At 42.5% G+C, this 25,461-nt stretch overlaps 1 protein-coding gene across 2 annotated transcripts; it reads left to right on the top strand.

Annotated features, from left to right (window-relative positions):
• Positions 1-222: 222 nt before the first annotated feature.
• Positions 223-8,738, top strand: prrc1 (proline-rich coiled-coil 1). Of its 2 annotated transcripts, none has more exons than XM_068706108.1 (9): positions 223-302; positions 1,181-1,312; positions 1,414-1,791; positions 2,026-2,171; positions 2,735-2,837; positions 2,923-3,086; positions 3,622-3,725; positions 4,746-4,848; positions 6,350-8,738. In XM_068706108.1, the coding sequence occupies exons 2-9, from the start codon at positions 1,219-1,221 to the stop codon at positions 6,557-6,559; spliced, it is 1,302 nt and encodes a 433-aa protein (XP_068562209.1). In that variant the 5' UTR covers positions 223-302; positions 1,181-1,218; the 3' UTR covers positions 6,560-8,738. The 2 variants fall into 2 exon arrangements, with proteins under 2 accessions (XP_068562209.1, XP_068562210.1); XM_068706109.1 differs by lacking the exon at positions 223-302 and adding an exon at positions 448-685.
• The last annotated feature ends 16,723 nt before the right edge of the window (positions 8,739-25,461 follow it).

Below are 25,461 nucleotides of genomic sequence, written 5' to 3'. Positions count from 1 at the left end.
GATTATGTCCAGATCTGAAGCGGGTTGTTACTAATAAAAAACTAATATGATTATACATTTTATAGATTTTTATAGGTCTGTATCGACTCACACAGCCCGGCACACGGGCTCGCGGCCTTCGGTGGTCACATGGTTTTGGGTTTCAACAGGTCCGTAAAGTGCTCTGGCCCTTTAAGGGGCTCAGGTCCGGGCGCTCCCGGTGATGGGAGGAGTCAACTGTCGAGCAGACGTGGCAACACATGACGTCATCAAAAAGGGTCGGCGGTTTGTTCATGGAAGTGCAGAGCCATTACTGCTAGCAGGTGAGTGGCCAAGATACTTCTCCTACTTGTCAAAAGAGAGGCGTGATATTCACTGCTGGAGAATTAGACACAAATGTAGCATCACACGTCACTTGTTCTATACCTACGTCTCTCTTTTGCGAGAGCCGAGTGCGTTTGTACACGTGTAACGTTACAGCCGCAGCGCGCACTACGTTTGGGGAAGCTAGCTAACACTGAATTCAGTTTAACAGTTTGATGTGGCGTCGCTTATAAGCACAGTCAGATACAGGGTGACACTTCTAGAACGTCTCCGTTAGATGGGCCCACCGCTGTGTGAGACGAAGGTAGCGTTAACCCGGGACAGCTTGATGCAGAGCTGCGAACACTGAACAAAAAGTTGGTTCCAGTTGAACCAGGGAGCGGTGAGTGACGTGGTTGTTTCAATGCGACTTAAAGGTGAACGGATGAACTCAGCTGTGTCTCAGCAATTGATATTTGAATGCGACCTACCTGATCGTTTTTAACAAGCGGCTAAATTCTTCCCAATTAAAGTTCACCGTTATTCTTACTGCACGGCTCTTTCATTTTTCATTCAAAAACATGACACACATTTTTGTAGTAATATTTAGTATTTTCTTTGTAAGTCTCTTCTGTATTGCTTTCATTTGATTTCAGATGTATTTTACATATGTTCTATAGTATCTATCTATAGTAGTATTCATACAGTATTTTAAAGTCATATTTTATTATAATTTTCTTCTCTTCTATAATTGTTTATTGATTTTTGTACGTATGTACTTTTTTCATTCTTGTTACTATTTTTATGTTATGCACCAAGACAACAAAGCCAATTCCTTGTATGTGAAATCGACTACTCTACAATAACCCTGATTCTGATTCATCACATCTTATTGCAGCTATATTGTGGGCTGAAGTGTAGTACAAGGCAGAGAAGATGATGGAAGAGAGTGGGATTGAGACTACACCTCCTGCCAGCCCTACACCTCTGACTGTGGCGGCAGCAGTCAGCGCCCCTCCAATGACCATAGGTAAGACCTGATCTGTTGCTATGTGAGCAGAGTGTACCAGAGGGGTGTACTACCAAGAGAGCCAGTGAGAAGCATCTCTGAGGTGTGGCTTTGTGTTCCAGGTCTGTCCAGCCCTCTGTCACTTCCTGGCACCAGCTCCATCGGTTCTCCCTCGGTCTCCACCGCTCTCGCCCCTGTTCCTTCCCACCCTGCGTTCAGCAGCCCCCTAGCCACACACCCCTCACTGTCCTCTCACTTTCCCCCTTCCTCCACCCTCGCCTCCCCGTTCACGAGCAGCTCTCACTTTCCTCCCTCCGCCTCCCCCTCTCTGCCTCCCCCGGCCTCCTCCGTCGGACCGCCTCCCCTGTTGGCCCCTCCCTCGGGCCCACCCATGTCCACTTTCTCCATGAGTGCCGGATATGACATCACGCGGGGCCATGCCGGTCGAACGCCACAGACTCCATTGATGCCAACATTCTCCGGTCCTACCGCCATGCCAGGTAAGAGCTTGTCTTCTTTTGTAACACACATGAAGCAAGATTACCAGTTAAGCCATTCTTACTCAGTCAATCAGTGTGCTTTCAAAACAGGTATTCCAATATATATAAATATATAGTTATATAATACACACACACACACACACACACACACACACACACACACACACACACACACACACAGTACAATTATATTTGTTACGTAGGTTAAAAAAAAATGCAAATGATATCTTCCAGGTGTAGTGCCAAACCCCATGGTGCAGCAGCCAGCCATGACAGGAGGATTAGATACGGGATCTCCCATCACTTTCCCCATGGAGCCGGAAGACCCCAGGGGGCCTGAACACACCAACACTGGTGGAGGCATCTGGGGCTTTTTCAAGGTAATGCCGCTCCAATCAAGTGGGCGTTGACATAATTTTAAAGCCCTTTGCAGACCAGAGGGTGTGGGCGACGACGCTGTCAGCATTATCAGCTGTAACCGGATTACAACACGCACAGAGGCAGAATGACTTCATTGCAATACTCCACTATATCTTTACATAGCTAATGGTCATCGTGACACCACCCATTGGTTTGTGGACTGATGTTTTAAAGCAGTAGAGCCAGCAGGTACTGCGTGGGCGGGGGTGGTCCTGTTGCACATGAACCCCTTAGGACATCATGTCCTGCCTGCAGTAAGTCGTTAGTCCACACATTTCACTGATCGGTGGGGCGGGAGAGAAAGAGAGAGCACGCTCTATTCTTATACACATTTATTTTACAAAGCCACGAACAAGTGCATGTTGCATATGTCACCTTTAAAAGAAATAAGAATTGTGAACTGTGTGAAAATGTGTTGATCTGAATGAATGTGTCCCAGCAGCAGTGACTGAGATGTTTCATTAATCAGGCCCTGCTCAGCGCTCTGACCATCACGTCCTGTGTTCTGTCTGCGTGTCCTCAGGGAGTAGCAGGTAACCCTGTGGTGAAGACGGTCCTGGACAAAACCAAGCACTCTGTGGAGTCCATGATCACCACTCTGGATCCCGGCATGGCTCCATACATCAGTGAGTCGGCCTGCTCTCTCTCCTTACCACTGCATTACCCTCATGATAAAATACTCTGATGCACGTTTGTATTGTTGCTCTCCAGAGTCTGGCGGGGACATCGACATAGTGGTGACTTCAGATAAGGAGGTCAATGTGGAGGCAGTCAGAGACGCCTTCCAGGAGGTTTTTGGGATGGCCTTGGTCACCGGAGAGCCCGGTCAGTCCAACATCGCCCCGCAGCCTGTGGGCTACGCAGCCGGTGTCAAGGTCAGTTCACTGCTGCTTCTCCAACCTGCTTCTTAAGAAATACAAAGTTGTGCATTAAAGTAACAGAGAAGGCAGAAGGATCAGTTCTGCACAAAACGTTTGGAAATGATTCCGCATGTTGTAAGATCATTTCTATTTTAGATTTAGAGAATTCAGTCATAATGTTACGAGAAAACGGTCCCGATATTTTGAGAATAGTTGTAATTTGAAGAGGAAATGTTACGTTCTGCTTTATCCAGAGATGCTCCCAAACAGGGCGAGGTGTCCGTGTGTTCAGTGCAACAGATTCTTCACATTTGAGAAACTGGAACCAAAAAATGTATTATCAAAATTCCACAGTTGTTGCTGATTGATTTTCTTTTGATTAACTATTAAATTAATCAACTATGCGTTTCAGCCGCAGACTTCCATTGGCTGACAATTCCAGTGTTCTATTTTAAATACTGTGTGTGTGTGTGTGTGTGTGTGTGTGTGTGTGTGTGTGTGTGTGTGTGTGTGTGTGTGTGTGTGTGTGTGTGTGTGTGTGTGTGTGTAGGGGGCTCAGGAGCGCATCGACAGCCTGCGTCGAGCCGGTGTGATCCACGAGAAGCAGCCAGTGGTCTCTTTGGAAAACTTTATTGCTGAGCTCTTTCCCGACAGGTAAGAACAAAACCTCTGACACACACACATATATAATGCATTATGAACGTACTTATAATGCATTAAATCTACGTAAAGCACTAAGTAATAATAGTTGTAAGCACTCATAAATATCCACACCACTTTCTAACAATAATTATAACACATTATCAAGCCTTTTACAATGACGTATACAGTAACTTCATAACAGCTGGTCACTCACTTGCAAGAACCCTAGTGTATTATATTTCCCATAGTTGTAATACATTATAATCTTTTGATAATGTGAATATAAGTCACTCTAAGTGCTCATTATTGGTTTACCCTCTGAACCCCAAACACACCACCAGGTCCTGGAGGGTCTGCTGCTGCCAACACACTGTCAAATGTAAAAATCATCCTCTGCACGCTTATTTTGGGATGCTGTTTGCGCTGTTGACAACATAACTGCAATACGAGCGAAGAGAACAAGGACGTTTTTGAATTGGAAGCGTGCCAAAGCTGAAGTAGCACTCTGTAGTTCTACTGGCCTCCAACGACGTCACTGTGATGTCACTGGAGGCAGAAAGAACAGATTTTGCTGCTGCACCCCAAAGACATCGGTAACATCTGCTCGTGTTTTTCACACTACGGATCTGCAGAGTATGAAGAAAGATAAGATTGAAAGTCTGGGAATCTTCTCTTTAACTTGACGATGGCCACTTTATAGTGACTTATAATCAGCTTGTAATATATTATATCTGCCAATACCTCAGGGATTTGATTAGATGGCGTCATATCGGTGGATATAATGAACTGCTCCCCCATAAAGGGAGTATAAGTCTATGCACCCTATTTTGCACTCCTTCAGTGTTTTGTTATTTAGCTAAAACAAACAGCTGTGTTGATATGACTACTGAGGGTGAAATACTCAGGAGCACTTCATGTGATACGGAGTCATGTGTTCAGCAGCTCCTCTGAATAAATGGATAAAATCAATTCAGTGGGAGGACATGATGATGAATGCAGACATTAAAATCAGAATCCTTTTCTTGTGTCAAGGTGGTTTGACATCGGCTGTCTGATCCTGGAGGACCCCGGTCACAGCATTCACATTGACGTCTTCACTCAGGCAACTCCTCTGGCTCTGGATCATGTCCAACAGGTACAGATCAGCACCGTGTCTCATTCAATAATCTAATGTCTCTGATGATGATGATGATGATGATGATGATGATGATGATGATGATGATGATGATGATAATAATAATAGGGTTGTTATTGGGGAACAATCTCAGATTTCCACCTTTTTGTTCCCTTAACATTGGCCCTAATAGATGGTTGTACACTTTGAAACATGTGGTATTATTAGCTATAAGTAATTTCAGACCTCCATCCATCTATTATCTAAATCCTCTTGAGCCTCCCAGCTCACTAAAGGAACAGTGTACTCTGAATTATCTTCCTGCTGACATCGATCCATTAGTGGTACCGCTGAAGCAGGGACGTGCTGTCAGGGGAGGCAGAGCCTCACCTGTCGTCGTCGTCGTCGTCGTCATGACAAGTAAAAAACAAATAATGCTAAAATAAATATTGATATTTCTCTACTGATCTGTGCTATAAATGTAATTTCTGTATGATTCCAAGCATTATAATCAAAATCACTGAATTAGCGCATGTCCTGTTCAAACAGAGGAGACACGTGAGGTGAGGCAGCGACGAGCTGTGCCTCACCTCAGATTGCGCAATCCTTCACAAACTGGGTTGAGCGCGTGCCTTTTGCTTTCTCATTGTTTGTCACCACTGTAATATTTGTAGACACTTTTATTATATGTCCTTTCTTTCCATAGAATAGGTAATGTATTTCACGTATGTGTAGAACATATTTAGTGTTGCTGATCTGACAGAAACCGCAGTGAAAAAGCACAGAGGGGAGGCAAACAGTACCTCTGCCTCAAAGAAGAGGGCGTGCGAGAGCCCACGGGTCGGGTTTATGCTTGTTCTGTCGTTGCTCTTCTTCTACACTTCTCTTCTTATATTTTGCTTTGACCACACAAATGTAAGATTCTATATTCAAGCTTAAAAATGTCTCAAAAAACTAAGAAATATGAACAAATCAACAGCAATTCAACGTCGGACAGGTAAAGTAACCTTTTATGTGTTTGTTGTTCTCTTTATACATCCGTGATTGTTACACAGATTATCGCGGAATCTCACGATGTTCGCGAGTGGCGCCTGCGAGCGCTCCGCTTCTGAAACGCTCCCAGTGGGGCGGATCGCGGCGCACACGTTCCCGGTGGAATTGTGTGTGTGTGTGTGTGTGTGTGTGTGTGTGTGTGTGTGTGTGTGTGTGTGTGTGTGTGTGTGTGTGTGTGTGTGTGTGTGTGTGTGTGTAAGTAAGTAATGCAAATAATGCTGATATGAAAAACAACCAGTAGTCAATGTGCAAGCTGCCAATTGAATGGTGATTTAAGCTTCTCTATTGGATTCATATATTTGTAAATCTGACTTATGTAGTGTCAGTGCCTCACCAGCCACGAACCTCACCGCACGTCACTGCACTGAAGTGTTCAACCACTGTAGTTGCAGCTTGGTTTTCCTCAATATCACTCACTTGTATACCTCCAGCAACTCACTCCACTGTTTGTGTTTCCTCTGCTGTGCAGGCTCAGTCCCTGACCCCTCCTGACTACAGCCTGCGCTGGTCAGGTCTCATTGTTACAGTGGGCGAGGTTCTGGAGCGCAGCGTCCCCAACATCAACAGAACAGACTGGCACCAGGCCGTGACAGGCATGACCCAGCGGCAAATGATCCAGAGCGCTGCCAAAGCTCTGGCTGGAATCTACAAACAGCAGCTGCCACCCAGGACTGTGTGAGGCCGAGCGGTTCCGGTGTCGGTCACGTACTGGGAGGAGGTGGAGACGCGCCAGAGGAAGAAACCGGCTGATGGGACAGCAGGGTTCCTTGTGTCTCCCCATGCATCCTCCGTCTGTCCTTGCAGGGCAAAAGCCAAATGCACATTTCTTTTGAAGATGTTACCGTTTCTGCTCACAGATGTTTCCTGACATTCCAACACGTCGGCAGGGTTAAGGCCGTCAGATATCAGGTCAATACTCGCCTGCTCGGGCTTCAAAGAATCTCGTCACCCTCCCTAAAGATTAAAGATTACACCTCGTGTATTTTCATATCAACAACCTTAACACACATCTAGTTTTCTCCTTTTTGTTTCTGAATGCTCATAGTTATTGTAGAGACTTCACATGGACTGTGTCCCGGTTGTGTTCATCACAGATCCAACAGTTCACTACTAATTCTACAGACCTGAACACACCAACACTTGTAGAGACATGTAGAAAAAACCCTGACCCAATTCCTCTGAATATAATGTGGGCCTTAGGTTGGCCCATGGATGCTAGGTACTGAGTGGACCTGTGACGTCCTCATTATATTCTGTAAGGCCCCGATTACACCGAGAAACGCGTCGCCTGCAGAACCATTGTTTTTCTATTGACCTGGTGTGCGCTCCTCTGGCGTATTATTAGACGTGCATAAAAAAAGTATTCTACATTGTTCAGCGCCGGGCTCAGAGTCCAGTCCCTCTTCTCATTCCACAGCAAGAGCTCAACATCTGCTTGAATCCTTTTTTTAACCTCCGCTCCTCAGGCTCATCAGTGGTTTTTCCTGACGCGCTTTAGAGGCGTTTTTGGAAGCGGCTGTTGTGGCGTGTCACGGTGTGATCGCGGCCTAACCTGTAACTCTATTTTGTACTAAAGTTGGCAGTGAGCTATTGTGGCAGTTTGTGTTCATGACACTGTGTTTGTACAGGAAATGATGCAAGGTGTTTGCTGATATCCTGACACTACTGCCAGGTCTACGTTTCAAAACCTTAAAGGGTGCATATTGTGAAAAATGTTCTCAGTGCTTGTGAATACACATTTTGGGTATCTGGAGTGACAACCGACCCACAAACTGAACTAACAACCAGGAGCACCATTTTTCTTCTCGCAAGCCAATCAGAGCAGACTGCGTGTTTCAGACAGGGTGAATAAAGGTATATTCAGACAGACGGTATGAAAATAAAAAAAAAGGTTAATCAAAGATTGTAAACCTGTTCTAGTAGAAACCCAAAATACAAGTATGAGCGTGATATGTCCCCTTTAGATAGCTGGTATAAATGTTATTCTAAGGATCTTGTTTTTATTTCTTGCTGTAAATAACTTCTACTTTTTTTGTTTGAGGAAAATGTCCCTCAGCCATGGCTAGAGGGCCCTAGGGCTAAAATGAGCAGCCGGGCCCCTGTTAACCTATTCCTACGGTTATTGTCTATGCCAAATTCATGTAATAATTAGCTGTGTGGTAATTTGATTAAACGCAAATTAATTTGTTAATATGCAAACTGTAAAATAATGAAATAATAAAGGTATTGAAACTAGATTTAGATTTTTGGGGCCCTGAGACTAAAACACTGACTCGATATGAAGCACTTGTGCTGAAACTGGTTTATTGTTTTGAAGCTTTTGATCCGGTCTAAATGGTAGAAGTAATCTCTGTAGTTGGACGCAATGCGTCGTCATTACTGCTTTGTTCCTAACACAGCATTGCCTTCAGCTCCTCACTCTGACGTCTGCATGCTGCTCCTTCTTCATATCCTTCATTTAGTGTCAATCCATTTAGAATCGGTATATAGTGTGCAACTGGGACACAGCTTGGTCTGATGGGCTATATGTGTGTTATATGTACTGTATTAGTTTTAAGCATTCATTGATTCTTGCTTGTTTTATTTCAAGATATTTGCACATCGTTCCCGTTGTATGTATGCATTAGGGATGCTGAGTAATTGTAGCAGGATGATAATGGTAGCCTGTGATTGGATAAGAAGGATACAATCATTTATGTTCTGCTCCTTCAGGCAGTTAGCACACTGTCAGAAACAGACGTCACTCACTCAGTAGCCTAAATACTGTTTATGAAGTTTGAGGTGAAGGAACGTTCTGTGTATGTTGTTTCCTCTAAATGTGCCTTTTACACAAATAAAATGAATCCCTTTCAATGCTACATTTATGTTCCACGTGAACTTTTTAAGCAGGTTAATGTAAAGAGAATGTTTGGGTTTTAGTAACCTGGATGGGGACATTCTAAAGTAGAACATGTAAAAGAGTTGAGGTGGCCAAACTACGGCCCGTGGGCCAACTGCAGCCCGCAGATTGCTTTTACATGACTTTTTAAAAAATAAACTAGAATATGGATTGAGCATATTTCTAATTTTCTTGCACTGTATGTACATCACACATCCTAGTTTCAATGTGTAGCATTTTGGGGGATCTATCGGCAGAAATGAAACATAATATTCATAACTATGTTTACCTTAATGTATAATCACCTGAGACAAAGAATCGCTTAGAATGAGCCCTTCATAAGGAGCGGGTCCTCTTTACTGAGTCCACCATGTTGCTCTTCTGTGTTTCTATGGTAGCCCAGAACGGACAAACCAAACTCTGGCTCTAGAGAGAACCTCTCACGTTTTTACCAGAAGGCAAACTCTGGTTCTGCCGACTGAAGCCGATGAAGAAGTGTCTTAAAACCTAAATTATCTCTCCTGGCCACCAGGGGGCGACTCCTCTGGTTGTATAGAAGTCTATGAGAAAATGACTCTACTTCTCTCTTGATTTATTACCTCAGTAAACATTGTAAACATGAGTTTATGGTCTCAATCTCTAGTTTCAAGTCTCTTCAATACAGCATGATGTGCATTTAGTAACTTATGATCCATTTAGAGTCAAACAGACCATAAAGCAGGGTATGCTTTAGGGCGGTGCTTACTTTGATTGACAGGATGATGTCGCTACCAAAATCTGTGTATGCTGTCTCTACGTCACTCCTCAACATGACGACGGTAGTAATGCAAGATGCCGAACTAGAGGTTTTAAAACGTCAGTCCACAAACCAACGGGTGACGTCACGATGACTACATCCACTTCTTATACGCTCTGTGGTTTTTACCTGAAGGCCGCTGTTGTTCTCCTAGCTTGTGAAACTGCGGTAACGTGAGCCACAGAGTGCAAAACCGTGGTACACCGCCAGCAGCCGTCTGTTTACCGCTGATCCTAACATGGTGTTATTATGAAGATGGAGTTACCGCTGCACTCGTTTGCTCATATTTCTGAGGTTTTGGAAATAGAGATGACTTGAGTTGCAGTCTAACCATTAGATGCCACCAAATCCTGCACACTGTCAATTTAAGGTACATACTGCCTGATGATTACAAAAAGGAGTTCAAACTAATTCATGATGACTAAAACAATTAATGGGATCAGCATGGCGTGAATTATTTGGGGCCCTTTCTCACTCCGGTCTTACTGTCCTGTGTTTGAATTGTAGTTTTGAATACACTGAGCTCAAAATGTTATGATGAAGAAAAACCCCTTCTCAAGGCAAAGGAATGGAATATTCTTCAGTGGCCAAGTCAGTCACCTGATATCAACAACAAGTGAGCAACTTTTCACTTACTGAAGATAAAACTGAAGCAGAAAGACCCACAAACAGGCAGCAGCTGAAGGAAGCTGCAGTAGAAGGTCTGGCAAAGCATCTCAAGGGAGGAAACTCACCGTTTGGTGATGTTCATGGAGCCAGACTTCAGGCAGTCATTTACTGCAAAGGATTTTCCTCAAAGTATTAAAAATAATGATTATATTCACAATTATGTTAGTTTGTCCAATTACTTTTGAGCCTCTGAAAATGGGGATGACTGTGTAGAAGTGGCTGTAATTCCTAAACGGTCATTGAATTAAAGCTGAAAGTCTACACTTCAACCACATATTGACTGATCAGTTTAAAATCCACTGGGGTTGTGTAAATAAGCAAATTTAGAAAAAAATGTGTCACAGTCCAAATACTTATGGACCTGACTGTCTATATATATATATATAGAGAGAGAGAGAGAGAGAGAGAGAGAGAGAGAGAGAGAGAGAGAGAGAGAGAGAGAGAGAGAGAGAGAAAGAGAGAGAATCACCTCGGCACAATATTTCGTCTATGAGTGATTATTTTGAACTTTTTGAATGAAAGCAGCTGAGGTATCTTACACTGTATAAAGTATAGAGGCAGAGCCGGTTGTGATGTGGACCGGGCGGTTCCGCCCCTACCTCCCAGCGGGGCCGGGATGCACCTCTGCGGGCTGTGAAGCCGCAGAGCACCTCGGCCTGGGACGCCTCTCGTCGGCCATCGACACACGCGGAGCACGTCTTTCTATCACCCCCACCCCCATCCTCCTCACTGCGTTTCATCCGCGTGTCGCAGATGCGACGCTGCCGACAGTGAAGCGGACAGAGGTGAAGGTAGAATGGGCCAAGCCCTCTGGTCTCCTTTGTGAATCCGGACATGGATCCCACATGCCCACTGACAGACAAAGGTACGCGTCAAAGCGCAGAGACGCAGACGTGTGTGTCTGTGTGTGTGTGTGTGTGTGTGTGTGTGTGTGTGTGTGTGTATGTGGTTGGTCACTTTGCACTTGTTGAGTGATGTGAACGTGTGACGGCTTTTACCATGCGTGATGGTTCACTTCTGTCACGTGTGAATGAGTATAGTTGCACGTGGATTAATGTAAGTAAAACGGCGTCTTTGACAGATTGATCCCTGCTGCCAACTTCACTTTACCACCCCCCCCCCCCCCCCCCCCCCCCCCCCCTTCACCTTCAGACCAGGGCTGTGTCGTGGTGGTGTGTTTTCTGCTGCACCGTAACGAAGCGGCATCAGATGAATCTCTTTTATACAATCATAACGTGTCAGTGATCAGAGACTGTATAGCCCGGATACAGTCTTTATGGCTGCACACGCTGCTTGATCCATTTATGTTGCTGTTGCAGTGCTATGAATTAGTCCAGCAGGACATCTTGTTGCACAGATTGTCAGTACTTGAAGTGTACAAAATACAAGTGCCAGTACTCCACTTATTCACGTGTTAGCATGCGATTCAGCTGTCTGTTATATCTCTCATCTTATTGCTAATTATGTATTATTTATTTGAGGATGTTTGAGCTTTCTTTGTCAGTCCTCATCGGTTGTGATCTTATTGTTATATTATTATACTTCAGCTATGCATCTTCTATAGTGGTCCTATAAAACTACAATAACATTATAGAGTTGAGGTGGTATGTTTGTATATTTAAAGAGCTTTCTGTGTTATTTGTAGCCTTTATGATATAATCTATAATATATCGTATATGCCTTCAGCCTGGAATCAGATCCAGACAGACAGACAGGTGAGCATGCAGAGCTGAGTGTGAGCTATTCATCCTGGTTTTAGGAGCAGGGTCTCGGTCAGGATGATCTTACATTATTTTTTAATCTTATCTTAAGAGACACATTCTGAATTTCTACAGTGAATTAAATATACTAAGAGATATTGGGTTTAAGGGGTCCTCCCTCAAGAACATTTGAAGGCTCTTGACTTTAAACTATTCAAACAAACCGTGGCGTAAACACAAAGACTGTATCTAAGAAGTGGACGTTGTAAATAACCCAATCTGTCTTTTGGCTCTAGACAGGAAATAGCCCTGTTGGACAATCCATTTCGTTGACTTTTACAATCTGTACGCATACGACATCCTCTGTCCCAGGACCCTCACATCGGAACCCAAAAAACCTTTAACGGGGAGAAAAGAGAAAGAAACCTCAGAGAGCAACAGAGGAGGATCCTCTATCAGGATGGACAGAAGTGTGATGTCATGTTGTTCCAAACAGCTGCTGAAGTGTAGACGGCGAAATGCTCAAGCCAATAAAATGTAAAAAAAAATGAAGGACTTGTTGTCAAACATTTTCTGCCATAATAACAGAATATCATTTCAGCTTATTTCTTTTTTTATTTTAGTTTATCAACATACTGTTGATTAAATTGGATAGAACTGGAGCCCCTGAATGCATGTCCGTGAAGCTATTTGAATCTATTATTCAGCCTGGCTGTCAGGTCCTGTGAAGGACATGCACACCCTTTTGGGCCGTGTCCTTCAGGGGACGCATCCCCGGAATTTTGGATGCAGCTACAGAAAGACAAGAGAGAGGAAGCGTCAGAGACAGAAGAGGGGGGGAGATTGAACAAGACAATGAGTTTGGGACTGTTGCTCCACTCACCAGCTGTGATTGGCAATGCCTGTCCATTCTCAAAATATATTTTCTATAATAAACTTATAATAAAACGGTAATGTGTTCCAATGCAACCCATCTCGGCTCGAAACGAAAGGGTTGAGCGGCGGCCTCTAGAGGCTGAATTAGGCACAGACATGCAGCTGAGCCCTGCAGGAGAGGAGATGTTTAATGCTAGGAGACATCAGTCTCAAAACACTGGCTTACCCTGCTTTATGGTCTATCTGACTCTAAATGGACCATCATTTACTAAATGAATATCATGCTGTATTGAAGAAGACTTGAAACTAGAGATTGAGACCATAAACTCATTTTTACAATGTTTACTGAGGTAATAAATCAAGAGAGAAGTAGAGTCATTTTCTCATAGACTTCTATACAACCAGAGGAGTCGCCCCCTGATGGACATTAGAGAGAATGCAGCTTTAGGACACTTCACTCGGCAGAACCGGAGGTTGCCACCTGCATATGACACATTGTTGGGGGAAAAAAAAATTTTAAGAATATTTTTTGCCCTCATGACTTAAAACATGTCAAATCCAGTATCTTTTAAAATGTTAATTTTCAGGAAAGGTTCTGCATAAATTTACTAAAAAAATGTCAACCTGAAAGATTTCTGCTAATCTATCTTTCCATGGGAACAGAAACAGGGAACTCTTTACTAAAAAGACTAACTGTGGAAGGTAACATCCCATATCAGCTTTAGCTGGTCTTTAGAATGTATTTGTACTGTGAACAGGGACTGTGGATTGTGTCCTCCATATCTCACAGTGAAATCACACCATGGAGAGAATGAATACCTACAGATATCTCTTTCAAACCGGGGTGTAAATGTCATCATTCAATTTGATTTGGACTCTTTGTGTCATGAATTTCAAATTAAAAGTTAAATAGGAATGAGCTCTATTATCTTTCTCAGCGCCTTATGTATTCTCAAAGTGCTTCCCCTTTAGGTTTTTCTGTGCTCAAACTCTTTACTCTAGTCTGAGCATGTGGTACACCATCGAGTGTACTTTATCATGTTATCATCAGATAAAATGCTTTAAGTATCTGTCAGTCATTTCTTTAGATTTCCTCATCCACTCTGTCAATTTTCATTTTACACAAATGGAAAAAATGATTATTTTCCTAATATAATCACTTTTTTTTCCTTCAGATGCCCTTAATTACTAATAATGTTTTGAAAAGAAATAAGTGAACATTTTGCCATGAAGGTGGCAGTGATCCATTAAGAGCTGTGCTTTGGTGCTCCGTCTCTCTAGATGATGAGGTTCATCCGAAGGGGCTGGGCGGGGCCGGTGTGAAGACGATGCCACGGCGCCCCCCTGTGGGAGCTGCAGTGTCACTGTCCCGCCCCCGCCACACACCGCTCCCCCTGGATGATGGAGGGAGAGCCCTTCACCTCTGCCTTCTCCTCTCTGCTGCACTCCGCCGGGGGACACTTAGTCACCCTCTCCTCATCCTCCTCGTCGGATTCGACCATCGCTGCCATGTCCCTGGAGCAGAAGACAACTTTTGCCTTGGTCATCTTCCTCTTCGTCTTTCTCCTCATCCTCATTGTGCGGTGCTTCCGTATCCTGCTGGACCCCTACCGGAGCATGCCGACCTCCACCTGGGCTGAGGGCCTCGATGGTCTGGAGAAGGGCCAGTTCGACTACACTTTGGCCTAGGGTTCTATACAAAATACACACATCCACGACCGTGTATATGTATGTACACACACACACACACACACACACACACACACACACACACACACACTTGCCTTGCCTTGAGTTTATGGGGGCAACAAGAGGCAGTAAAACAGTCTGTCATACTGTTCCATGTCATGCTGCCTCCTTGGTGTGTACACTCACAGCTGTTTTATTCTCACATGCTCACTAACTGAACAAAGAGCAGTTCAGAACTAGAAAGATATTGGAGTGTTTTATATAGAGTATATACTCTATATGGATCAAATGGACTGAACGCTGGCCTGGCTGGCCCTGCCAGGTTGGTACTAACAAAGAGAAAGAGAAAAGAGTGTTTTGATGACACATGCAGAAAATAACTGACATCTTAATATTTGGTGGTACTCTATGTTCAGGTTGAACACAAAGTGTTCAGTCTTGCTTTAATCACAAATTAGATTTTGTTTTCTTAGCTACAATGTACCCATATAGATGTTAGCTGGAGCTAGATAGTTTGTCCACATTGCTAAATAACTTGCACAATTTCAAAACTCACCAAGAACTCCAGCTTGTTTAGTACATGTTTCTTTTCTTTTTCTCAGCAATGCATTTATGAATTGGAATCATGACACCTAGGTGAATAAGTGTGTATTTATAACTCAATTTGAAACTTTTCTAACTCACATGGACTTTGCCTCAATTTGTGTTCCTGTCCTCTGACGTCTTCACTTTGACTTTATATGCAGACCTGCTGTTCTCATTCAGTCTGAACGCAGCTTTTGGTGGAGCACGTGTGTCCCTATGATACTAATGCTAACTGGAGTCCATCATTTTAATACCTTGCTTTGAAAACTTTTTTTCATAAAAAAACTATTTTTGGTTAATTTATCAAAAGAAGTTCTCAAATGTTGTCTTAACAATGTGATGCTTTTTGATACTTGGTACGGACACATGTTAGCTGGTATGAAGACAGTATTGTGGTGTGATTCTCAGCTCTAGGGTTGATAGCAGAGACAGAGACAGTCTAAAAGACAGAAGTCAGAAATGGACATCTTGACTTAAAAATTTGACGAGTTGGTTGCTGGTTTAACCAAGCCTAATATTATACAGTATTATATTATATACAGACTCTGTTGACTTCAACTGAGGTGGTAATCGGACAGTGGAAGGAGCACTTTGAGGAACTCCTGAATCCGACTAATACGCCCTCTATTGTAGAGGCAGAGCTGGAGGCTGATGGGGGAGCATCATCAATTTCCCTGGTGGAAGTCACTGAGGTAGTCAAACAACTCCACAGTGGCAAAGCCCCAGGGATTGATGAGATCCGTCCAGAAATGCTGAAGGCACTGGGTGTGGAGGGGTTGTCTTGGATGACACATCTCTTCAACATTGTGTGGAGGTCTGGGACGGTGCCTAGGGAGTGGCAGACCGGGGTGGTGGTTCCCCTGTTCAAAATGGGGGACCAGAGGGTGTGTGCCAATTACCGCGGTATCACACTACTCAGCCTCCCTGGTAAAGTCTACTCCAAGGTGCTGGAAAGGAGGGTTCGGCCGATAGTCGAACCTCGGATTGAAGAGGAACAATGCGGATTCCGTCCTGGCCGTGGAACAACGGACCAGCTCTTCACTCTCGCAAGGATCCTGGAGGGGGCTTGGGAATACGCCCATCCGGTCTACATGTGTTTTGTGGACCTGGAGAAGGTGTATGACCGGGTCCGCAGGGAGATACTGTGGGAGGTGCTGCAGGAGTATGGGGTGAGGGGGCCACTTCTGGGGGCTATCCAATCCCTGTACGCCCAAAGCGAGAGCTGTGTCCGGGTTCTCGGCAGTAAGTCGGACTCGTTTCCGGTGAGGGTTGGCCTCTGCCAGGGCTGCGCTTTGTCACCAATCCTGTTTGTGGTATTCATGGTGTCGTGGGGAGGAGTGTTTACAGTTCGGTGGGCTGAGAATTGCATCGCTGCTGTTTGCAGATGATGTGGTCCTGATGTCTTCATCGGGCTGTGACCTCCAGCACTCACTGGATTGGTTTGCAGCCGAGTGTGAAGCGGTTCGGATGAGGATCAGCACCTCTAAATCTGAGGCCATGGTTCTCAGCAGGAAACCGGTGGATTGCCCACTCCGGGTAGGGAATGAGTCCTTACCCCAAGTGAAGGAGTTCAAGTACCTCGGGGTCTTGTTCGCGAGTGAGGGAACAATGGAACGTGAGATTGGCCGGAGAATCGGAGCAGCTGGGGCGGTATTGCAGTCGCTCTACCGCACCGTTGTGACGAAAAGAGAGCTGAGCCCCAAGGCAAAGCTCTCTATCTACCAGGCAATCTTCGTTCCTACCCTCACCTATGGTCATGTGGACTGGGTCATGACCAAAAGAATTAGATCGCGGGTACAAGCGGCTGAAATGGGTTTCCTCAGGAGGGTGGCTGGCATCTCCCTTAGAGATAGGGTGAGAAGTTCGGTCATCCGTGAGGGACTCGGAGTAGAGCCGCTGCTCCTTTACGTGGAAAGGAGCCAGTTGAGGTGGTTCGGGCATCTGGTAAGGATGGCACCTGGGTGCCTCTCTAGGGAGGTGTTCCAGGCACAACCAGTTGGGAGGAGACCCCGAGGGAGGCCCAGGACCCGGTGGAGGAACTATATCTCCAAACTGGCCTGGGAGCGCCTCGGGATCCCCCAGTCAGAGCTGGCTGATGTGGCCCGGGAAAAGGAAGTTTGGGGTCCCCTGCTGGAGCTGTTGCCCCCGCGACCCGATCCCAGATAAGCAGTTGAAGATGAGATGAGATGACATTAACCACAGGCCTGGTATGAACATTTATAGATGAACAAGGAAACATGTATTATAGATCTCTATTCAGTTACACTAACAAATGACTATGGCTGTACCTCTAAAAATAACTCAAGGCCTTTGTTGTAAACATGCTCACCGTTCCTGCTTCAGCTTCCAGATTTCGGTTGGGAAGCAACAGGGAGACTTTATTGATGCTCCCTTTGGGGCTGACCCGCTTCATTTTACCCAGCAGCCAGGAAGCAAGACACAGGGACTCTACTTGAGAAGCTGCAGCATTCATTCATGGACAAAGGGAAACCTACACTGTACACTGTTACTGCTACTTGACAACTTTACTGCTTATTTCCTCTCTGCTCCGATCGCCAACACCAGTCTGCTCTAAGTGCGTCCACCATCTCTCTCTTTGCAACAATGTGTAAACATGTGGATTGCTCTTAAACCCATCCGTGGCCATTTTCACACGGTGGTACTGTGAGCATCAAAGCTTGCACTACTCTCAGTGTAGGGCAGCACGTGAAGCCAAGAAGGTCCGGTTTTTCCGACCCTCTGATTAGTTAAATTGTGTAGCATTAAAAAAGATATTTAAAATATTTAAATCCTAGCTTTTGCCATTTGAAAATTGTGTTTAATTGAACGCAATTAATTGTTCAGCCCTACCTTAGGGTGCCTCATTCATACAGAGCACCCGTCTGTCTTTAGCTCGCCGCCACTGCCTACTAGCGTCTCCCTGTTTAAGAACTTGCTTTGATGTGATAAACTGCCAGAATACTCCATTAAAGAGTGACTTAACACTAATCCACTTTTTTGAGTTAGTAAATTATATGCACCAACATAAATACAGCAATCAACTGTCAGCAGTGTGGACAGGGCGGTGGAGTTTTTCACCTTTTTGTTTTTGGTTTAGAAATATGAAACATCGGTCTTGAAGATCCAGCTGTAAGGTTTCACTTTGGTTCCTCATTCCAAGATGTTTCTCAGAGAAACATTTTAACAAGCACTTTTATAATCAAATTATTCAACAGGAATATGAAGAAGGCTTTAAAATAACACGGTATCAGCAAGCATTTTTACCAATCAATAGTATGTCCTAGTTTATTGGTTGGACTTGAACCGAGCTGTGTAGTAATTGGAGTTATTAAAATAAAATGATCTGTCTTTCAGTGATACCATCAGGGTCCTTTCAGATATGTGATATGAGTATATATCATACATACCAAGACAATTTTTAAAATTACAATTGTAATTATTGTCATTGAATTGCTGTTTAAATGTAATGCACAAATCGTAGAGGGGCATCTGCCAAGCACCCAATAAGAATCATATCTGATTCTTTGATTCATGTCAAATTCCAACTTTTTCTAATGATAACGCTTTCTATTAATGCTATTTTTAGCCATGCTAACGGCTCGGTCCTGTGGATGGCAATGTTGGTCGGTGAGGTTTTTTTTGTTCAAGAGTGAAATATCTCGACAAATATTGGATGGATTTCTGTGTCATGCTGTACAGACGTTGAACGCTATTGAGAGGATGAATTTTAATAACTTTGAGCGCCACTGTAAGGTTGACATTATTGGTCTTGAATGAAATGTCTCAACATCTTTTCAATGGATATCATGAAATCTGGTACAGATGTGCACGGTGCCCAATGAATCCTAATGACTTTGGTGTTCCCTTTTTTTCATAAGCAGGTAAACTTTAAATTATATTTTCAATCCTTTGGTTTATGACCAAATACCTGCAAAACTAATAACATATTTGCATCAATCTTAGATATAAGGCATTTTAACATAGAGCGCATCACAAGCAAATTTAAAAAAAAATCTGCTGGCAAAATATGACACATCGATAAAATAACGTCTTCCATAGTTAAATTTAAGAAAGTCCCCCCAGCCAGTTAATTCATAAAGGTTCACACCACAAATATGTCCTAGTGATGTGACAAGAACCATTTTATTATTCACACTGCCTGTTTTGGAAAGAAGTGCGTGTGTGTGTGTGTGTGTGTGTGTGTGTGTGTGTGTGTGTGTGTGTGTGTGTGTGTGTGTGTGTGTGTGGACAAGGGAGAGACTATTCCAGACCCACTGTGCAGCTTACAGAGGCTTTTATAGTCTACAGTCAAAGAATCCACAGAGACCAATGCGGCAGAAAAACAACAGTTGAGAGTTTTGAATCTTGTTAATAGTACACAAGCACTGCCACCAGCACCTGTGTACCTATTTGTATCTATTTAAAAGAAATTAGAGATACGGTCCTCTGTTACCCCAAACTGACAATTTCTGAGTATGTTTTTTATTGTTGTATCAAAGAGCAACAAGGTGATCCACCATTGTTCCTGTGTATTGCCACGTAGCTGCAACGCTTGGCATCGCTTGTTACGATTGTCTGAAAGTAACTTATAAGGAGTGAAATCAATCGATAGAATCATTCTGGAACGAATACAATAAATGCTGCGTTTCAACGGTGTAAAACTTTGCCATTGTGCGCATATTGTCACGTGCAGGAATGTGTTTTTGAGACTGTCCTCCCAAGAACAACAGTACGAGTCGTTTCAGTGCAACAACGTTTCGGTTCAAGCAACAAAGCCTTCTAGTGGTCATTGACGGTGGCAAAGGAGGAAGTAAGGTGACATGCAGAGATGATGTAGGGAGAAAGTCGTGAGTGGATGGGTCAAAACAACATCAGACTTAAACACGTCTATCTGTACGTACTTACGTCTGTCCCATTCACATGAATGTCTCAGGAATTTGTTTGAATTTAGTACCAACGTCCACTTGAATTCAAGAATGAACTGATTACAATTTGGTGGTCAAAGATCACTGTGACCTCACAAAACACGCCTTTTCACCATAACTCAAGAATTCATACGCTAATTACGGCAATTTCCCACAAATGTTGCATAGGATAAAATGATAAAGTGATGACATTTTGGACGGACACGGGTGTAAACTGCAACTTGACTGGTTAGCGGAGGCATACAACGGAAAGCCTGTAATAACCTTATTATTGTATAACCTCGCTGGTTTTGGATACTAAAGGGAGAGTGGGTAGTGCCATTTAGCGGTGAGGATGTAGAACTGAATACTCCTCCGCTCAGCCCTCCCCTCTCTACGCCTGTTGGAGAACTGAGGTGGCCTTCAGGTAAAAACATGGAAAGCTCTCTCTAGAGCCAATGTCTGGTTTGTCCGTTCTGGGCTAGCGTGAAAACATTAGCGGTGCAACATGTTGGACTCCGCTTCGTTATTTAGATAAACAGCTCATTGCAAGTTATGAAAACAGAATTATTCTTAGTTTCAGGGGGTTTCACACTAATAGTTATGAATACCATATCCTATTTTTGCCTATACATCCCCCTAAATCCTACACACTGTTCCTTAAAGCAGCAGATTGGCACATGATGGATGTAGAATTGTGAGCCACCTCTATTTTTTATTTTGAGGTCAGACATGAACTACATGTAACTACTTCAGCCATCTTACCAATTGACTGTGTGTCATTATTGCCCAAATAAATGCTTCATTGCCTCTAAGTGCTGTTCTTAAGATGAGTGGGTAATCACACGTCTCTCTTGCCTAAGAGACGAGATCCAGACTGAATCCACATGAACACTGAATAAGTGCTTACTGTGTGTTTAGAGCCCATTCGACATGATAGCAGCTAAGCATATGTGGCCTGCTTATTTAATTAGTATGTAGTGTAGCTACACTGGTCCAGCAAGAATGGCGACGCTTCGTACTGATGTATTGATGCACTTTATTTTCCACGTTCTCTCTCTCTCTCTCTCTTCTGCATCGCAGACACTGTGAAAATTACAAACAAAACAAACATTTTTACATAAATTGCCAACACTTCCTGGAGTCTCTCAGGCAAATGTCCGTTGCCAACAGGCTAGCACATATAGCACATTAATAATGACAAAAACTACAAACTACAAACTCAAAAAATGCAACATATGTAAACACAAATGCAGGTCAACAACAATACACACAAATACATGTACAAATGAACACTTTACCATGTGCACCTCTTGGACCACATGCAGAATTAGTTTAACCTGGGGTCGTTCACTCCTCTCTGTTCTACGCCAGCAAACAACCCACAATGCCACGGTCATATGCCCACGCCAACTCTGGGTGTGGCCCGCTACTTTACGACATTACATGACGAACTACGATACCTTGAGGCACCACATACGGTACCATATAAACTCAATACATTCACATGTCTCTTTGACAGTTACATGTATATCCTCACTCAACACACTTTGATGCTGCTGCACTTGCAGTATTGTAGTGGACCTGTTTTACTGAAACACTGCTGCTGCTGTGACCTCCATCATGACCTGTGCTTCCACAGCATTTGTAATAATGACCAAAAAAAGAAAAAGCTCCAGTGCTGATGGAGTAATAATGTTCTCTTGAGTAGCTCAGCCTATGTACTGTATATACACAAAGCCATAGATCCAGTACTGTGTGATGTGCTACTGTACACTAGTGTCCCTGTCTGCTTGGAAAACAACACATTCAGAAAAATGCAATTCAATTTGTGAAAAAGAGTTATCTTAATAAACTATTTCCAAATCTGTGCATTGTCTCTCTTGCTGTTTTTGTATCTGTTATTTGTTATTTGGCATAATTTCAGGACATCAGGGAGATTTACAGAGAAGGTGGACTTTATAATTAAGAATACAAGTCGTATATACTGTATGTCAGCGAAGATTGTTGGGGATTTTGTTCAAAGAAATACTAGAATAATTCCAGAATAGGTCTAGTGTTATTCTATTTTTGTTATTGTCAACCGATATTTTATATTTTGAGTCGTGAAAACTATAATAATAAACAGTAACTGTAATTAAGATAACTGCTGTCATGTAGTAGTTGTCGCTATTTAACATTTAACAACCAACTCTGCTTTTTGTGTGTATTGTATCAATTGTGCATTGAATAATTAGTTCACAACTGATACAATTAAATTGAACAACAAAATAATATTAACATTCAATGTTTTATGTTTTATATCCAAATACATTTAGTAATTCTTGTTAGCATCACTAACTTCCTGTAACACAGCAAATAACCTATAAAAGAAGGAGGGGTCATTACGTCATCCTGATTCTAATTCTGCATTGGTGCCAGACTTTAGAGACACTATATAAGTTAAGGAGGCGGCCATGGCAAGTCCCACAACCCATCATATCTGTGTGGCTTCACCTTTGACAGAAAAATGCTTCCACATATTTATTTTCTAAATGTGCATGTTTTTTTTTCATGTCATCAAAAGAGTGAAAAAAACGTCTCTGTAAGAACTGGCACCAAAGTCTGGCACCATTCCAGTTCCAGGTAACACATCAGAGTCAATTTAAATGATGTGTGAATAAGGTAAACAATTTCTGAGACATTAAAAGTCCTGTCATACCTTCCACAAATAAACATAATTTGACTCGGTAATGTAAGGGAGCCTGAGAGGCAAGTGAGAAAGAGAATCTGGTTTTCTAAGTCGGATCTAAATTGCTTTTTCTCCTGTGTTTACGACTTAAGAACAAGTGAAAAAAGGTTTGCCACGTGAAAGAAAAAGTTTTTTCTAAATTACTTTTTTTTTCATCTGTGGAGGTTGAAGTACATACCCCATGTTTGAAATATCTAAATAGGACATAAAACAAACGTGTGTTCTTGCAGGTGAGTTTTAATTTAAATAACACACAATGTATGTATCTTGTTTTTAAAGTGCATAGAAAAACTTAAACTCACCTGGCAGAAAACATGACAGCTTTTAGTGCTATTTAGAACATGGTGTACTTCAGCCTCTTGTGGCTGAAATGATTATTACTACAGCAACGCTTTCCAGCTCTTCCTGGAGAACCCCGAGGTGTTCAGGCCAAACGATAGATGTAATCCCTCCAGCGTGTTCTGAGTCTACCCCGGGCCTCTTACCAGTCGGACAACTGGGAAATCTCTAAAGGGAGACGTCTAGAAGGCATCCCGATCAGAAGTGCCCTGTCACGATTGACATATAAAGACTTTTGTCTTTTTGAAATAGGAACTGCTGAAATTAAAGAAAAAATAAGCTGCAATAAACTCTGTTTCAGTGAAAAGATGCCAAATGGAAAAATATTTCATAATCATGAGCTGAGCTTTAAAAGTGTATTGAATAAGTTAACAACTTAATGGTCATAGTATGTATTTAATACTTTGGATCTCCGTAGATAAATGGTGCTGTGCCATGTGTTCATAAAGTTTCCTTCTGTCATTATATTACGTTTGACATAAAACACTATATTGTTGAAACTATAAAAGTGTCAGTATATTATCATTTCTTTTGCAAAAAAAGCTAAGAAAGTATGAAATGGTGCAATAAGAAGTTGTAGTGGAGATATCTTCATAATAGAATGTAAGAAAATACAAAAAAACATCAAGTATCACGATATTATGTTTTGTGATACTGTATCAATTCTATAAAACACTATCAATTTTTAATAAATAGTTTACATAAAGATGATCTCTGTAATACTATGATATGCGCCCTTTCAGTATAGTTCCCTCTGAAAGAAGTGCTATGATGTTGGATGTTGTAGGAATTGTGATGAGTGCAAATGCTGATCCCGCTGTTCAGATTGCATACATTTATATTTTTTTGAATTTACTCTGATTGTATGCATGTGGTGGTGTGTTCTTTACACTAAGACAGATTTCCTAGAATTCAGATTTTAAAAATCAGAACGTCTCGCTTACAGTACCGTAATATACCACAATATACTGAAGTGTAACCTCTGTATCATGATACATAATGTATCTCCAGATACTTTCCAACACTCATAATGATAGGAACGATTTATTTCTCTTGTGGTGCACAGGACAAGAGGAAAAACTTTATAATCAGACCATCAGCTAAGTCTTCCTAAATGTTATACATTCATTCATGTGATGTCGTCTGTGAGAGAATTGAAGACACTCTTCGTCCTTGATGGGATTATTTTCCAAACAGCCTCCTCGCTCCGGCAGGGCTGCAAGCATGGACAAAAGAAAAGAAAGCTCTTGCACTACCTCTCATCAGATGCCGAATATTACTATTATTATTATTTCATAAGCTTTTCATCCTGCCTCTAACGGTCCTGACCTGTTTGAATAGAGACAATATAGAGTATGTGTGTGCTGTGGACCGGTTTAATAGCTGGTTGGTCTTTGTAACAGTGTCACAGCTAGAGTGTGTAAGTGTTGGTGAGAGAGGTGGAGTCACATGACAAAGTAACGTGTTAAGTGAATTACAAGACATCTTACACAAGAACACGTCTAGCTTCTCGTGCATGTTATCACAGAAGATCTTAACAGTTTTACATTAATATAGAATCTAAATAGGCAATCTTCTGACATGTGAACACATTAAAAGCACATTAATAAGTTGAATTTTGCTGTGTTATCACTCCAGTGTTGACTGATGCTTCCACACCATTGGCCCATGAAATGTAAGGGCTGACCCACGCTGTCATATGTGACCTCTTCAATGTCTCTGTGTCGCGTGGCCTCAGGTTTTGGACTGTGCTGATGTGAATCCCTGGCACATGACATTTATTTATTCATTCATATTTATTATTACATAGCTTGCTGGGTTGACCGCTGAGGAGAGATGGATCTGCAGCCTGATCACGTTTGGTAAGTAGAATACTTTAACGTGATTCACCAAAGTGATGAACGATAACACTCACGACTGATTAACTGTCAAACTCAAACTATGTTCTTATCTAACAAGGTCTTTAACATTATATTGTCAAATATTTTTTTTATTATAATCAGAAATGAATGAGCAGCGTTAAAAAAGAGAATGCATTGAAGGGAAAAAAGAGCAGTAATACAATGTGGATGAGTACAGGGAACGCATTAAGATGCTATGAATGAATGTATAAACACATTGTTACTGCTAAAAATTAGAGATGTTAAATCGTTATAACTTAGCACACAAAGACCTAGAAATCTAACATTTTACACACAAGCTTATGACAAAGGATCACAGCAGCGATACAGCCAGATAATATAAAAAAATATACCGATTTAAGTAAAAAAACACTTTGTGCATATATGTTATTTAGCCAAACATGTACATTTCCCACAACGTTCCTGTTTTTAACATATCTATTTGGGGTGTCATGATCTTAGTCAGCCCATTTCTTTTCATGTATGAGGAATTTCCCTCTTAATTCAACCAAA

Source organism: Cebidichthys violaceus, unplaced genomic scaffold (genome assembly GCF_023349555.1).
Source record: "Cebidichthys violaceus isolate CVI_PGR_0920_01 unplaced genomic scaffold, fCebVio1.0.p SCAF_12, whole genome shotgun sequence".
Classification (NCBI taxonomy): domain Eukaryota; kingdom Metazoa; phylum Chordata; class Actinopteri; order Perciformes; family Stichaeidae; genus Cebidichthys; species Cebidichthys violaceus.
The sequence above is the reverse complement of the archived record's forward strand: the minus strand, read 5'-3'. Positions and strand labels throughout refer to the sequence as shown.